Genomic DNA, 14778 nt, shown 5'->3' on the forward strand with positions numbered 1-14778 from the left:
GTGAGCAAAAATCCCAGAACCACACGGGGGGACCTAGTGAATGACCTGCAGAGAGCTGGGACCAAAGTAACAAAGCCTACCATCAGTAACACACTATGCCGCCAGGGACTCAAATCCTGCAGTGCCAGACGTGGCCCCCTGCTTAAGCCAGTACATGTCCAGGCCCGTCTGAAGTTTGCTAGAGTGCATTTGGATGATCCAGAAGAGGATTGGGAGAATGTCATATGGTCAGATGAAACCAAAATATAACTTTTTGGTAAAAACTCAACTCGTCGTGTTTGGAGGACAAAGAATGCTGAGTTGCATCCAAAGAACACCATACCTACTGTGAAGCATGGGGGTGGAAACATCATGCTTTGGGGCTGTTTTTCTGCAAAGGGACCAGGACGACTGATCCGTGTAAAGGAAAGAATGAATGGGGCCATGTATCGTGAGATTTTGAGTGAAAACCTCCTTCCATCAGCAAGGGCATTGAAGATGAAACGTGGCTGGGTCTTTCAGCATGACAATGATCCCAAACACACCGCCCGGGCAACGAAGGAGTGGCTTCGTAAGAAGCATTTCAAGGTCCTGGAGTGGCCTAGCCAGTCTCCAGATCTCAACCCCATGGAAAATCTTTGGAGGGAGTTGAAAGTCTGTGTTGCCCAGCGACAGCCCCAAAACATCACTGCTCTAGAGGAGATCTGCATGGAGGAATGGGCCAAAATACCAGCAACAGTGTGTGAAAACCTTGTGAAGACTTACAGAAAACGTTTGACCTGTGTCATTGCCAACAAAGGGTATATAACAAAGTATTGAGAAACTTTTGTTATTGACCAAATACTTATTTTCCACCATAATTTGCAAATAAATTCATAAAAAATCCTACAATGTGATTTTCTGGATATTTGTTTCTCATTTTGTCTGTCATAGTTGACGTGTACCTATGATGAAAATTACAGGCCTCTTTTTAAGTGGGAGAACTTGCACAATTGGTGGCTGACTAAATACTTTTTTCCCCCACTGTATACTCCAGAATGTCATGAAGAGTGATCAGATGAATTGCAATTAATTGCAAAGTCCCTCTTTGCCATGAAAATGAACTTAATCCCCCAAAAACATTTCCACTGCATTTCAGCCCTGCCACAAAAGGACCAGCTGCCATCATGTCAGTGATTCTCTCGTTAACACAGGTGAGAGTGTTGACGAGGACAAGGTTGGAGAACACTCTGTCATGCTGATTGAGTTAGAATAACAGACTGGAAGCTTTAAAAGGAGGGTGGTGCTTGAAATCGTTGTTCTTCCTCTGTTAACCATGGTTACCTGCAAGGAAACATGTGCCGTCATCATTGTTTTGCACAAAAAGGACTTCACAGGCAAGGATATTGCTGCTAGTAAGATTGCACCTAAAATCAACCATTTATCGGATCATCAAGAACTTCAAGACGAGATGTTCAATTGTTGTGAAGAAGGCGTCAGGGTGCCCAAGAAAGTCCAGCAAGCACCAGGACCGTCTCCTAAAGTTGATTCAACTGCGGGATCGGGGCACCACCAGTGCAGAGCTTGCTCAGGAATGGGAGCAGGCAGGTGTGAGTGCATCTGCACGCACAGTGAGGCGAATACTTTTGGAGGATGGCCTGGTGTCAAGAAGGGCAGCAAAGAAGCCACTTCTCTCCAGGAAAACATCAGGGACAGACTGATATTCTGCAAAAGGTACAGGGATTGGACTGCTGAGGACTGGGGTAAAGTCATTTTCTCTGATGAATCCCCTTTCCGATTGTTTGGGGCATCCGGAAAACACCTTGTCCGGAGAAGACAAGGTGTCATGCCAACAGTAAAGCATCCTGAGACCATTCATGTGTGAGGTTGCTTCTCAGCCAAGGGAGTGGGCTCACTCACAATTTTGCCTAAGAACACAGCCATGAATAAAGAATGGTACCAACACATCCTCCGAGAGCAACTTCTCCCAACCATCCAAGAACAGTTTGGTGACGACCAATGCCTTTTCCAGCATGATGGAGCACCTTGCCATAAGGCAAAAGTGATAATTAAGTGGCTCGGGGAACAAAACATTGAAATGTTGGGTCCACGGCCAGGAAATTCCCCAGACCTTAATCCCATTGAGAACTTGTGGTCGATCCTCAAGAGGCGGGTGGACAAACAAAAACCCACAAATTCTGACAAACTCCAAGCATTGATTATGCAAGAATTGGCTGCCATCAGTCAGGATGTGGCCCAGAAGTTAATTGACAGCATGCCAGGGCAGATTGCAGAGGTCTTGAAAAAGAAGGGTCAACACTGCAAATATTGACTCTTTGCATAAACTTAATGTAATTGTCAATAAAAGCCTTTGACACTTATGGAATGCTTGTAATTATACTTCAGTATACCATAGTAACATCTGACAAAAATATATCATAACACTGAAGCAGCGAACTTTGTGAAGACCAATACTTGTGTCATTCTCAAAACTTTTGACCACAACTGTACACAGAAGGTAGTCTGGCTGATACCAAAGTCCTCCTGACTTCAGAGTCTGGAAAGGCTGTTTTGATGTTGTCGGCATGCGTTGATAATGAAGGGGGCTGTGCTTTTACTGGTTGGGTCTCCTCAGTGTCTTTCTCACTCAAACACACACAGGCACAGCCACACACATCCCCAGAGCGCCGCCCCCTTCCATTACAACCTCAACCCCCCAGGAAAAAATTACATTCGAGAGAACCAATCAATGCATCCGCTTAATTTCTAGGCGAAGATTGCATTAACAAACAGCCTCCTTTTCAGACCAGTGGGTCACAGCTGTGTGGTCACGAGGTTCACGTTAGCCAGTCTACACAGAAGGTGGGAAGGATGCGGAAAGGAGGGATTAACCTTCAGTGCTTTCAGAGGAGAGGAGGGAGGAGAGGTAAAAGGGAGACTAAAGACATGTTGACAGGAGAAAGTTGGGAAGTAGATTCGTACTGCTTTGCGATTGAGGATCTGGTCCAGGCGCCAGTATGTGTCTGTAGCTGGCCTCTTCAGGAAAACCTCTGGGCTGAGCCTGGGAGGGAGGGTGGGAAAGACATATTCACCATGCAATGTTAACCATGTACATATTTACACTGTGTCCTGCTGTTTACAGACTAATTAGAAACAAACCTAATACATGTTGGAAACAGTGATCTCCGTTGATATTGATATTGGGAGAGTGAAATCAAATATTTGTTTTGTTTGCTGTATGCTCTAATTTAGCTAACGGCAGAGCAGAGCCATTTTCTACAGTATATGGCTCTGGATAACCACTCTATAAATTATGGAGAGCACTGTGCTTACATCAGTACACGTGTTGGAACACACAGTAGGCTTACTAGCCATAGAGATATACTGTATAATAATAGAATGTTCAATTCTATTTCTATGGTGCTAGCTCTGCTACTCACCACCAGTCTGTGATGAAGATCTCCTCCTTGGCCTGCTCCAGAGCATCAGCCAGGTCTGCAAAGTAGCCACTTCCATTTACATACCTTTAATATGACCAATTCATAAACAGAGACATTACATTTAAGTTAAGGGTGCACAAAGCTATGGGTGTATACAGCAGGTACACATACCACATTATCATCATCTAATTGGAAGCAACATCTGACCATTTAGTGAGTGTGTTCTCCCGTGGAGGGGCAAAGCCCCCGAAGCGTTGGACCTGGAGGAATTCACAGGGCTCAGCCAGCCTGTTGATCTCATGGCTCCACCAGCGAGCCTGTCTGTAGCTGTTACACTTGATGACCAGATCCCTTCACACACACACACACACAACTATTTTTTATAAGTCTAAAATGAGGCTACATAGCCTACAAGGATAGACCATTACATTCAAAATGTTAATAAAACATCTGTTTTATGAGTGCGCTGCATAAAAAAGACACACCGGTAGTTTACACACGTTTCACACTGGTTTTAATGTCTATGGTTTCATTCATGTAGCTTGTTGTTATTGTCAGTCAATCAAAGCGGCACTACATTCAGAGGCTCCATATGTAGCAAGTGAAGTGGGAGATTTCTAACCAATACAAAATGGAATTACATTTATGGAATTAAGTTGGCTAAATGAGAAGTGGTAGGCTATAATGATCAACCAACAGGTAGGCTGTTGTTTCATATGAATGGAGTTGTTGTAGACATTGGATGGGGAGCGCAGCAAAATAGCCTCAATTAGCCTTGCTACTTTAGCTAGCTAGCTGGCTAGCTTTTTTACAACAATTTGATGTAGTCAAGACAGGCACTACCAGATGGTCTGATAGATAAGTTTGTCTAACTAGCGCAAGTCAGTTTAGCTATTTTCTCTCTCTCTCTCCCTCCGTGCACAGTGCACCCACTCCATCTCGAGTCGCGTGAGCAAGTTTCCATTGAAGTAAAACATTTATTATTATTATTATTATTTGTATTTCGACTATCCCAAAAAATATCATGACATTATTTGAATACTGTAGCTCAGTTGGTAGAGCTTGCAACGCCAGGGTTGTGGGTTCGATTCCCACAGGGGGCCAGTATGAAAATGTACGCACTCACTAACTGTAAGTCGCTCTGAATAAGAGCGTCTGCTAAATGACTAAACATTTTTTTTTTTTTATATAATAATTCAAATACCCATCCCTAGAACACACATACACACAAGGTTAGGGCCCTGTGTAGCTCAGTTGGTAGAGCATGGCGCTTGCAATGCCAGGGTTGTGGGTTCGATTCCCACGGGGGTCCAGTATGAAGAAAAAAAAATGTATGCACTCACTAACTGTAAGTCGCTCTGGATAAGAGTGTCTGCTAAAATGACTAAAATGTAAATGTAAGGTTACACAGCGAGACAATACTTGCCCGCACAAATACACAAACAGCTAGGGATTGACTCATAAATAAACAGTTAGGAATACAAATGTATATTTGAGGGTACATTTTTATGAATGTCTGCCGACAAGTAATCATATTTTGGACAGCACTATGGACTTACCTAGTGAAGTTCTGAATGCAAACCCCATATTTGGTGTCAGTGTGTGCACGACCCACTTGAACTTTGAACTCCGGGTCAAAGACCAGTACGAAGCAGACGACCCCGTTTTCCCGGTTCATATAGAGCAGGAAGGAGTCCTTGACCACCAGCCAGCGCTTTGACCAGCGGAAGCAGAACTGGTGATGACCAATACAGTTCAGCCCCTGGATACGGTGACCTCCTGATCTTTTGAAGATGGAACCCTCCCTGAAACAAAATGGCATCACTTACATGGACATAGAATCAGTCACATTAAAATATACTGAATAACACTCAGTCTCATATATCATCACACACTCTCATAGACTATTAATAGTGCTTACAGGCCTTTGGGTCCAAGCTCACTGACAAAGGAGAGAGCACTGACATCAAGGAATTCCAGCTGGAATCAGAACAAGATAGACAGTGATGATAGCACATCCTGACACTGAATGGTATTTGGTGTGTGTGTGTGTGAGTGTGTGTGTGCACGTGTCATCTTCACTCACCATGCCGTGATAGTTCTTACAAAAGGAATTCTCCAGAAGCCCGTTTAGGTATTCCTCAAGGTATTTCTATAACAGAGAGATCAGAAATCAGAATTGACTGGACTTGACACCCCTGGCCTACATGATCAAATGTCAACAAATCAAATGGTCACCCCTAAAAATAAAATAAATAATAATAATAATAATAATTGATCCCTCATGTTTTTTGTGTGGAGGGCATTATCTAGAACTAAGTAGATGTACGGGCATGTGCCTTTATGTGAGACTAAGTGATGTATGGGTCTCTGTCTGCATGTGTACCATGGTGTTTATCAGTGTCTGTCTTTCTGTATACAGTACGTGTGGGTCCATGGTTGTAAGAGTGATACCGGTTTGCTGGAAGTTCGTCTCATCCTCTCAGTCCCGTGTAGACTTGGCATCTCCTCTGTCATAGCCCTCAGCTGCGCTCTCTGGGCTGCAAATCTAAAAATAGATATTTGAATATTCTAAACATTTTACTGCTTAAACTCGTACCGAAATCACAACAGGCATTCACTCTGATTTGAAGTGCATCCCCTCTAAACAAATTACTCTCGGCACAGATAATGGGTTGATTTGAGCTCTGATTGGTGCTCTGAGTCTGACCTTCCCAGAGGCAGGAAGTGGGCCATCATCTTGTGCTTGTAGAGGTCACGGTGCAGCTCCTGGAAGTGCTTGTACTTCCTTTTGACCGTCCAGGTGAACTTGCCATGGGTCAGCTTCACAGTGTACAGAGTGCACACACGGACCTGGAAGAGAAAACATGTCATAGACTTGTGTAGCCTACACATAATGTAAACACACGCTCATGTGGAAAGGTGCAGGTGTGCATACAGACACACAAATAAACACTATGTACATACAGTATACTGTACACACACACACCTTGGAGCGTGTGGTGTATCTCTCGGTGCTGTCCACTCTGCAGATGACTGGAGTCCCAGGCAGTAACACAGGCACACCTGCCTCCTTCACATCCAGCAGATGATGAACCACCAGGAAGGGACGACCTTCCTCTGTGGGGGGGGGGGGGTCACATGACACAGGCAAACTATCACAGAATAATTCAATACCACTACTGAAATCTCTTATCATTCTAACGTGATGTAAAGGTATTTGGATGGAAGGAATAAAAACATTATAGGCTACATCAACAACTAGGGTCTGTGTCCTAACCTCCTTCCCTCATGAGGCCATCCAACTCTTCCTTGCTCAGCTCATAGTCTTCTGTGATGAAGCGCTTTGTCTTTTGGGCCTCCGCCGCTCTCCCATCTGGACATGAAGGGGTATTGCAGCATGCTGCTGCTGGACTGGCCATGGTGCTCTATCCCTTTCATCACACAGAACATTTTTACTAAATATGAATCACAGTCCATCACCATAATCTTTCAAACATCTAGCTATAGTCTCCCCCCCAAAAAAAATATATACATAAAATAATCTAGATGAATTTACTGTATTACATAGAAAATACTTGACAATAGTGGGACTGTACAACACAATAACAGAGTCATTCAGACTAATTGCAGACCTGTGTCAATAAGGCCGAGAACAATTTTTCAGACACGTTATGTATGAAGTACAGTACATTAAAGGACACCTAACACAGATGACGATAAATAGTGGGGAGAACTGATCTATGAACTAGGAGAGACTGGGACTTCACGTGTGTCTAAATATAATCCTGGGACCTCTCAAGTGCCTCAGACACGGCAGTGAACCAGATAGATCACACCCATCACACAACACCACAATATCTGAAGAGGAACAAATGACATGATAACAGCTTCAAAAAGCACAATCATGTGTTGGTGGTGTTTACCTGCTTTTATCATCAGCGGTGTGATACATAAGAAGTCTGGGAGGGAGCACACACAATGAGAGAGAAGGGTGTGTGCAAATGCGTGTGGGAAGAGGGATCTGATTGGCTGAGTAGATTTGTTTCCTGGGCAACCAAGTTCAAGGTGAAACAAAATCGAGAGAGAGAGAGATGCATTGACAAAATGTGCATCACTGTCTCCACGTCTCTTACTATGAAGAGTATCAGCCAAGCTCTGACAGTGTTGTGCAAAGCAACAGAGGTCTTGGTACTGTATCTACATTGTCTTTGCTCGAATGCAGAACAGATGCTAGTAAGCTGTACACGTCTCACCATAGGGACAGTCACTAGGGGACTCTGCAGTGTTTCCTAATTCCCAGTGTAAATCTATACCCACTGCTGAGTTTGTGCTGTAGGATGATTCTGAGTCATGGTTAAAGAAACATTAGTTGTTTTCATTTGGTAGGAAACATTTCTGAAAACTGTGGGTGGGTCAACATACCAAAACATGAGGGGAGAAATGTTATTAGGTGTGCACACTGGACACTGCACAGCAAATTACAATCCCAAAGTTAACTTTATTGCTTTCTCTAGGTATCATCTTGTCAATTATAACTAAATGACAATAGCAGAACAAAAAACATTTAGAGCATAATGAAACCCAAAAAGCATTTAAATCCATGGATTTCTGCCAATTTGGTGGCTCCATAATTACTGTAAAACAACCTCCCATGTAATCAAAATCTAAAATCAGCCAGATATTTGCTTAAATGTATTACATCATAATCAACATTATCTAAAAATGGCTACTGTCTAGCCAGTCAGTCATTCAAATGACAAAATGATAGGCCTATTGCCTACTATAGATTTCTCCACTGAAGCCATCATTCTTTGCACCTAGCCTATGGCGGAACAACTTGGATGACGATGACCACAAAATGTTAAATCCTCAGAAGTTTTGGCGAGAAAGCTGCACTGCTCTGTCAATAGAACTCAGTGCTTATTATTGGATGTATTAGGTTACGAAATCAGACTTTTTCGATATAATGTGATATGTTAGAGAAAGACTCCACTGAAAGATTCGTAACATGAATGTTTTGGTAAAATGTATTTAATAACATAAGGAAGTGTAATGTCATCACTAAAGCATGTTTTCACCGACTCTGGGCAGAGTGGGTGGACACCGTATATGATGTTACAAATTACAATTCGTATGATATATTACGAATTTGCAATATGTATGATATGTTAAGAATTCCAATTTGTTGATGCTAATGTTAGCTAGGTGGTTAACGTTAGCTAGCCTAGGGGTTAGTTTTAGTGGTTAAGGTTAGGAGTTAGGTTAAAGGGTTAAGATTAGCTAACATGCTAAGCAGTTGCAAAGTAGCTCAAAAGTAGTTGCAAAGCTGCTAATTACTGAAAATACAAATGTTTTTAGCAACCTTTGGGTTGCTAGACGTTCATGTTATACGCCCACCCATCCAACCTCCTTTTCGTTTTTGCCTTAAGGAAAACTTATGTTAGATGCGTCCTCACCCTGAAAGTAGTCTATGGGCCAAGAGAAAGTGGATTGCATGGTTCAGTTCTTTAAACAGCCACTACAAACTTCAGCTAACCTTAGCCACCACAAGCTAACAATCAATGGAAGCGAGCATGTTTTTTAAATGTATGTCCAAAACACCTGAAATCAATTCAAATCAACTCCATATTTGGTTTGATATTACTTAATTGGCGATTTGGCCATCATTTTTTTGTAACAAAAACATACTCACATGCCCCCATCACTTCAATTGATTGTTAGCTTGTGGTGGCTAATGTTAGCTGAAGTTTGTAGTGGCTGTTTAAAGAAAGCTGAACCATGGATTACAGTTTATACTGGCCCATAGACTACTTTTAGGGTGAGGAACCATCTAACATCAAGTTGTAAAATAGTGAATTACTGCTTTAAGTAACCTTTGGTCTTATGTAACCATACCAAACATAACATATCATACTAATTTGAGTGTACCATAATTTTTCGTTGACTATGTTACGTCTAGTCTATGATACCAGGCTGGCAAACGAAGGAGCAGACAGAGTTGGCAATGTGAGACTATAATAAAGTATCCCTTTGAAATGTCGCATAGGCCTTATTAGTATTGTGCATCTGTGCGGTTTTAAACTATTTCTAAATCACGATAGTTCCCTTTATTGTGGTATAGAATCACAGAGGGGATTCATTTTGGCAGAGGCGTAGTTACTTACTAAAACATCACACAGAAAACATCAGGAAGACGAGGGTCAAATTCCATAATTCCATATCTGTGAGTAAAAAGATATTCGTTTTTCATCCTAGTTCCTCCGCCCTAGAAGACTTATCAGTAGTTTTTGAAGTAAAAGACAAAAGGAGAGCGATACCGTACTAACTCTAAACCATGCACACGTAAACGTTCCTTCCGGCTGCATGGTAGGCTATGTTCCTGAAATAATTCACCGAGACTAGTCGCTACAGGAGCACAAATAGTCTCATGATACAATAGTGCGCGATGACTTGTCCAGGTAAACATTGCATCAGTATATCAACAACGTATACATGTTTCTTTCACATTACCTTGCTATTCCATTATCAAAGAAAATGTCGCATAGTGCCTGACGTAGCAGGCAGCAGCACTCCAGTTGAAGCCAGGTTGGCTAGTCAGCAGCACAACAACAGTAGCCTGCATTACACTTCTTCTATTAAAATTCTAATAGAAATCTAAAAATGAATTTATAAAACAAATAGAGAACTAATAATCAACAACTTAAATAGAAGAGTTTGGTCCGGTTTATATGGCTTTCATTGTTTTTTCATTATGAAACATCTTAATCTTTGTTGCTTGAGCTTTTCTCAATACAAGAGATGTGACTTTATTTTAAGTGTAACCAGCTGCAAAACGTGTGAAATGTCGGATATGGCAGATCTGTTTTTGCCGGCTCAAGACCCCCCACTTCCTCCTCCTCCTTCACACAAAATGAATGAGTCCTGTTGAACTGAGACAAGAGGGACAAGTCGCAACTGGGGCTTTGGTCCGGCAGCCAACCCAGAAGGATGTTGGGAGCACATTGTTAGAGATGCACTCTAGACACCCCTAAACTTGCTGTAAATCACTTCCTAGATGTGGAGGGGGACAAGTCCTAAACATCTGGGAAAATAGCATCTTTAATTACCTATTGCTTTTTCACTCTATGAGAGGTTCCAATTTTGGGGTAGTAATATCTTTTTTTTCACTCAGAGATAATTGAATTGGACCATGTAGTACCAACTGCAGGGGAATTGGGTCAGTGTTTAAAAGACACTGTGGCACTTTTTATCAAGAACAGTTCTGTCGTATCAAAGTTTGTATGTCAGATTCATTATCAGCTCTATCTCACTTTCATGCTTTCAAATGAAAGAGAAGATCTGTGTGAAAAGAGGGTGATGGTTCCCTAACGCATGCAGGAGGGCTTTGACATTGCCATGGATGGATGCACAGAAGTTATTTAGAGTTGTCCAAGTGATTTCACTCCACAGTGCTGAGGCATAGTCTCTAGAGTTGAAGAATAGAGGTTAACTCTGACATTGAATTAAACTGTTTATTTTCTCCCAATTGAGGACAAAGAGGATCTTTGGGTGGAGACCGCAGATTTGGGTGAGTCAGCAGACATTGTCTAGTCATAGTGGTCAGAGTCAGATGATAGTCAGTCATTCATGGTCAGATGGACTGACCACATCCTCTACACTCAGTAGTAGTAAATTAAATTTGTTCAACCTAAAGAGATTTTAATCTCAAATTACATTGTCATAATATTCTAAATACATAAACAAATGTATATCTACATAATATAAAGACCAGAAAATATTTTGTTATATTAAACCACATTTCTTGCCCAAAGCGTGATCTTGAGGGTGTGTAGCCTATTCTGATTCACTCAAAAGTCACATAATAATAGTGGTGTGATCAAGTGGAATGTAGGCTACACCTATAGGCTAACACGTAGACTACTTTCACTGTACACACTACACTCCTTGATCAGATACTGCTTCCCATTAATATGCCTCAAGAACACCTCATCTTCACTCACAAAGGTTTTAAGAATACTCTACAGTGGTCCGGTGTTTAAGAAATGTTTACATTGACTTTAATATTAAAACTGCCTTCAAACTGTGCTGTTGCATGGTAGGATGCCAAACTGTTCTGTTGCGTGGTAGGATGCCAAACTGTTCTGTTGCGTGGTAGGATGCCAAACTGTTCTGTTGCGTGGTAGGATGCCAAACTGTTCTGTTGCGTGGTAGGATGCCAAACTGTTCTGTTGCGTGGTAGGATGCCAAACTGTTCTGTTGCGTGGTAGGATGCCAAACTGTTCTGTTGCATGGTAGGATGCCAAACTGTTCTGTTGCATGGTAGGATGCCAAACTGTTCTGTTGCATGGTAGGATGCCAAACTGTTCTGTTGCGTGGTAGGATGCCAAACTGTTCTGTTGCGTGGTAGGATGCCAAACTGTTCTGTTGCGTGGTAGGATGCCAAACTGTTCTGTTGCGTGGTAGGATGCCAAACTGTTCTGTTGCATGGTAGGATGCCAAACTGTTCTGTTGCGTGGTAGGATGCCAAACTGTTCTGTTGCGTGGTAGGATGCCAAACTGTTCTGTTGCGTGGTAGGATGCCAAACTGTTCTGTTGCGTGGTAGGATGCCAAACTGTTCTGTTGCGTGGTAGGATGCCAAACTGTTCTGTTGCGTGGTAGGATGCCAAACTGTTCTGTTGCATGGTAGGATGCCAAACTGTTCTGTTGCATGGTAGGATGCCAAACTGTTCTGTTGCATGGTAGGATGCCAAACTGTTCTGTTGCGTGGTAGGATGCCAAACTGTTCTGTTGCGTGGTAGGATGCCAAACTGTTCTGTTGCGTGGTAGGATGCCGTGCTACTGCTCTATTTAATAATCCTTGGGAAAATAAACTGGGGTTGTGCTTGGATTCCCAAAGAGCTGGACAAATGATTCTAGTCAAGCCTTGGAATCAGTTAAGCAGGGGTTTTGAAGGCGGTCTGCAGAAACTTTCGTCTTCAACATTGTCTTATATTTAAAAACCGTCTCAAACTGCCATTTCAAGATTTAATAGACACATATTGTATGTGCAAACTCTCACAAAAGTATTTTGATAAAAAAAAGTATTTTGATTTCATTTTCACAGTATTAAAAACAACATGAAATAATAACGACACTCAATATACAGCATTTGTTTGTATAGATGTCCCTCTGCATCTAAGATCTTTAAAACAAGTAAAACACAGTACTTTCAAGTAATGGTTTGAATCTCCAACGTTTTTACTGACTCTGTACCATCCAATACATCCTCTTGATGCTAAAACTCAACATATTCAATGCCCAACAAATTGTTGTTAATGATGATTGCATAGATTTGATTTGTGTATGCTAACATCAGCAGCATAGGTGTTTTAATTGTATAGGATTAAATCAAATCAAATGAAATTTTATTGGTCACATGCACCGAATACAACAGGTACAGACATTACAGTGAAATGCTTACTTACAGCCCTTAACCAACAGTGCATTTATTTTAACAAAAAAAGTAAAAATAAAACAACAACAAAAAAAGTGTTGAGAAAAAAAGAGCAGAAGTAAAATAAAATAACAGTAGGGAGGCTATATATACAGGGGGGTACCGGTGCAGAGTCAATGTGCGGGGGCACCGGCTAGTTGAGGTAGTTGAGGTAATATGTACATGTGGGTAGAGTTAAAGAGACTATGCATAAATACTTAACAGAGTAGCAGCAGCGTAAAAAGGATGGGGTGGGGGGGCAGTGCAAATAGTCCGGGTAGCCATGATTAGCTGTTCAGGAGTCTTATGGCTTGGGGGTAGAAGCTGTTGAGAAGTCTTTTGGACCTAGACTTGGCACTCCGGTACCGCTTGCCATGCGGTAGCAGGGAGAACAGTCTATGACTAGGGTGGCTGGAGTCTTTGACAATTTTGAGGGCCTTCCTCTGACACCGCCTGTTATAGAGGTCCTGGATGGCAGGAAGCTTGGCCCCAGTGATGTACTGGGCCGTACGCACTACCCTCTGTAGTGCCTTGCGGTCGGAGGCCAAGCAGTTGCCATACCAGGCGGTGATGCAACCAGTCAGGATGCTCTCGATGGTGCAGCTGTATAATTTTTTGAGGATCTGAGGACCCATGCCAAATCTTTTCAGTCTCCTGAGGGGGAATAGGCTTTGTCGTGCCCTCTTCACGACTGTCTTGGTGTGTTTGGACCATGATAGTTCGTTGGTGATGTGGACACCAAGGAACTTGAAGCTCTCAACCTGTTCCACTACAGCCCCGTCGATGAGAATGGGGGCGTGCTCAGTCCTCTTTTTTTTCCTGTAGTCCACAATCATCTCCTTTGTCTTGGTCACGTTGAGGGAGAGGTTGTTGTCCTGGCACCACACGGCCAGGTCTCTGACCTCCTCCCTATAGGCTGTCTCATCGTTGTCGGTGATCAGGCCTACCACTGTTGTGTCGTCTGCAAACTTAATGATGGTGTTGGAGTCGTGCCTGGCCATGCAGTCATGGGTGAACAGAGAGTACAGGAGGGGACTGAGCACGCACCCCTGAGGGGCCCCCGTGTTGAGGATCAGTGTGGCAGATGTGTTGTTACCTACCCTTACCACCTGGGGGCGGCCCGTCAGGAAGTCCAGGATCCAGTTGCAGAGGGAGGTGTTTAGTCCCAGGATCCTTAGCTTAGTGATGAGCTTAGAGGGCACTATGGTGTTGAATGCTGAGCTGTAGTCAATGAATAGCATTCTCACGTAGGTGTTCCTCTTGTCCAGGTGGGAAAGGGCAGTGTGGAGTGCGATAGAGATTGCATCATCTGTGGATCTGTTGGGGCGGTATGCAAATTGGAGTGGGTCTAGGGTTTCTGGGATAATGCTGTTGATGTGAGCCATGACCAGCCTTTCAAAGCACTTCATGGCTACAGACGTCAGTGCTACGGGTCGGTAGTCATTTAGGCAGGTTATCTTAGAGTCCTTGGGCACGGGGACTATGGTGGTCTGCTTGAAACATGTTGGTATTACAGACTCAGTCAGGGACATGTTGAAAATGTCAGTGAAGACACTTGCCAGTTGGTCAGCACATGCTCGGAGTACACGTCCTGGTAATCCGTCTGGCCCTGCGGCCTTGTGAATGTTGACCCGCTTAAAAGTCTTACTCACATCGGCTACGGAGAGCGTGATCACATAGTCATCCGGAACAGCTGGTGCTCTCATGCATGCTTCAGTGTTGCTTGCCTGGAAGCGAGCATAGAAGTGGTTTAGCTCGTCTGGTAGGCTTGTGTCACTGGGCAGCTCGCGGCTGTGCTTCACTTTGTAGTCTGTAATAGTTTTCAAGCCCTGCCACATCCGACGAGCGTCAGAGCCAGTGTAGTACGATTAAATCTTAGCCCTGTATTGACTCTTTGCCTGTTT

The 14778-nt window shown here is 43.0% G+C and overlaps 1 protein-coding gene across 3 annotated transcripts in view; it reads right to left on the reverse strand.

Moving 5' to 3' along the window:
• Window positions 1-14778, reverse strand: part of LOC311142380 (phospholipase D2-like) — a 57648-nt gene that overhangs the window by 29326 nt on the left and 13544 nt on the right. Inside the window, exons 1-11 of one of the 3 annotated variants that reach the window (XM_084178027.1) lie at window positions 9912-9987; window positions 6679-6832; window positions 6388-6518; window positions 6109-6251; window positions 5853-5946; window positions 5485-5550; window positions 5320-5378; window positions 4958-5203; window positions 3606-3749; window positions 3399-3482; window positions 2941-3019 (exon numbers count right to left, since the gene is read on the reverse strand). In XM_084178027.1, the coding sequence (XP_084034153.1) occupies window positions 2941-3019; window positions 3399-3482; window positions 3606-3749; window positions 4958-5203; window positions 5320-5378; window positions 5485-5550; window positions 5853-5946; window positions 6109-6251; window positions 6388-6518; window positions 6679-6820 (1188 nt within the window). In that variant the 5' untranslated portion in view covers window positions 6821-6832; window positions 9912-9987. Of the gene's footprint in view, window positions 1-2940; window positions 3020-3398; window positions 3483-3605; window positions 3750-4957; window positions 5204-5319; window positions 5379-5484; window positions 5551-5852; window positions 5947-6108; window positions 6252-6387; window positions 6519-6678; window positions 6833-9565; window positions 9655-9911; window positions 9988-14778 lie in introns of those variants that run through there. The other 2 variants (XM_084178026.1, XM_084178028.1) reach the window with 2 other exon arrangements.

This window comes from Coregonus lavaretus, assembly GCF_964263955.1.
Source record: "Coregonus lavaretus genome assembly, chromosome: 15".
NCBI lineage: Eukaryota > Metazoa > Chordata > Actinopteri > Salmoniformes > Salmonidae > Coregonus > Coregonus lavaretus.